The sequence below is a fragment of the Pteropus alecto genome, unplaced genomic scaffold (assembly GCF_000325575.1).
Source record: "Pteropus alecto unplaced genomic scaffold, ASM32557v1 scaffold102, whole genome shotgun sequence".
Lineage (NCBI taxonomy): Eukaryota > Metazoa > Chordata > Mammalia > Chiroptera > Pteropodidae > Pteropus > Pteropus alecto.
Window position 1 is genome coordinate 825,324 of NW_006432224.1, and position 1,028 is coordinate 826,351.

A 1,028-nucleotide genomic window follows, 5' to 3' on the forward strand; every position below is an offset into this window, starting at 1 on the left:
GGGCGACGCCGCCCCCCGGCCGGGCCCCGACGACGTGTCCGTGGACGTGGAGGCCGTGCGCCGCGTCTACAGCCGGCTGCTGTCCAGCGAGAAGGTGGAGACGGCCTTCCTCAACGCCCTGGTCTACCTGTCGCCCAACGTGGAGTGCGACCTGACCTACCACAACGTGTACTCGCGCGACCCCAGCTACCTGAACCTGTTCGTCATCGTCATGGAGAACAGGAACCTCCACAGCCCCGAGTACCTGGAGATGGCGCTGCCGCTGTTCTGCAAGGCCATGAGCAAGCTGCCGCTGGCCGCGCAGGGCAAGCTGGTCCGCCTGTGGGCGCGGTACAGCGCGGACCAGATCCGGCGCATGATGGAGACCTTCCAGCAGCTCATCACCTACAAGGTCATCAGCAACGAGTTCAACAACCGCAACCTGGTGAACGAGAGGAACCTCGTCAACGACGACGACGCGATCGTCGCGGCCTCCAAGTGCTTGAAGATGGTTTACTATGCAAACGTCGTGGGCGGCGAGGTGGACACGGGCCACAACGAGGAGGACGACGACGAGCCGGCGCCCGAGTCCAGCGAGCTGACGCTGCAGGAGCTGCTGGGCGAGGAGCGCAGGAACAAGAAGGGGCCGCGCGTGGACCCGCTGGAGACGGAGCTGGGCGTGAAGACCCTCGACTGCCGGAAGCCGCTCATCCCCTTCGAGGAGTTCGTCAACGAGCCGCTGAACGACGTCCTGGAGATGGACAAAGACTACACGTTCTTCAAAGTGGAGACGGAGAACAAGTTCTCCTTCATGACGTGCCCCTTCATCCTGAACGCCGTCACCAAGAACTTGGGCTTGTACTACGACAACAGGATCCGCATGTACAGCGAGCGGAGGATCACCGTCCTCTACAGCCTGGTGCAGGGCCAGCAGCTCAACCCGTACCTGAGGCTCAAAGTGCGGCGCGACCACATCATCGACGACGCGCTCGTCCGGGTAAGTGGCTGCGGCTCCGGCCGGCTGTCGCGTTGCCGGCCGCGACTTGGTT

The 1,028-nt window shown here is 63.8% G+C and overlaps 1 protein-coding gene across 1 annotated transcript in view; it reads left to right on the forward strand.

Moving 5' to 3' along the window:
- The window catches only part of UBE3A (ubiquitin protein ligase E3A), a 56,127-nt gene that overhangs the window by 35,484 nt on the left and 19,615 nt on the right, over positions 1-1,028 (forward strand). Inside the window, exon 7 of the mRNA XM_006907081.3 lies at positions 1-976. This exon is cut by the window's left edge and continues 12 nt beyond it. Within this exon, the coding sequence (XP_006907143.1) occupies positions 1-976 (976 nt within the window). The remainder of the gene's footprint in view (positions 977-1,028) is intronic.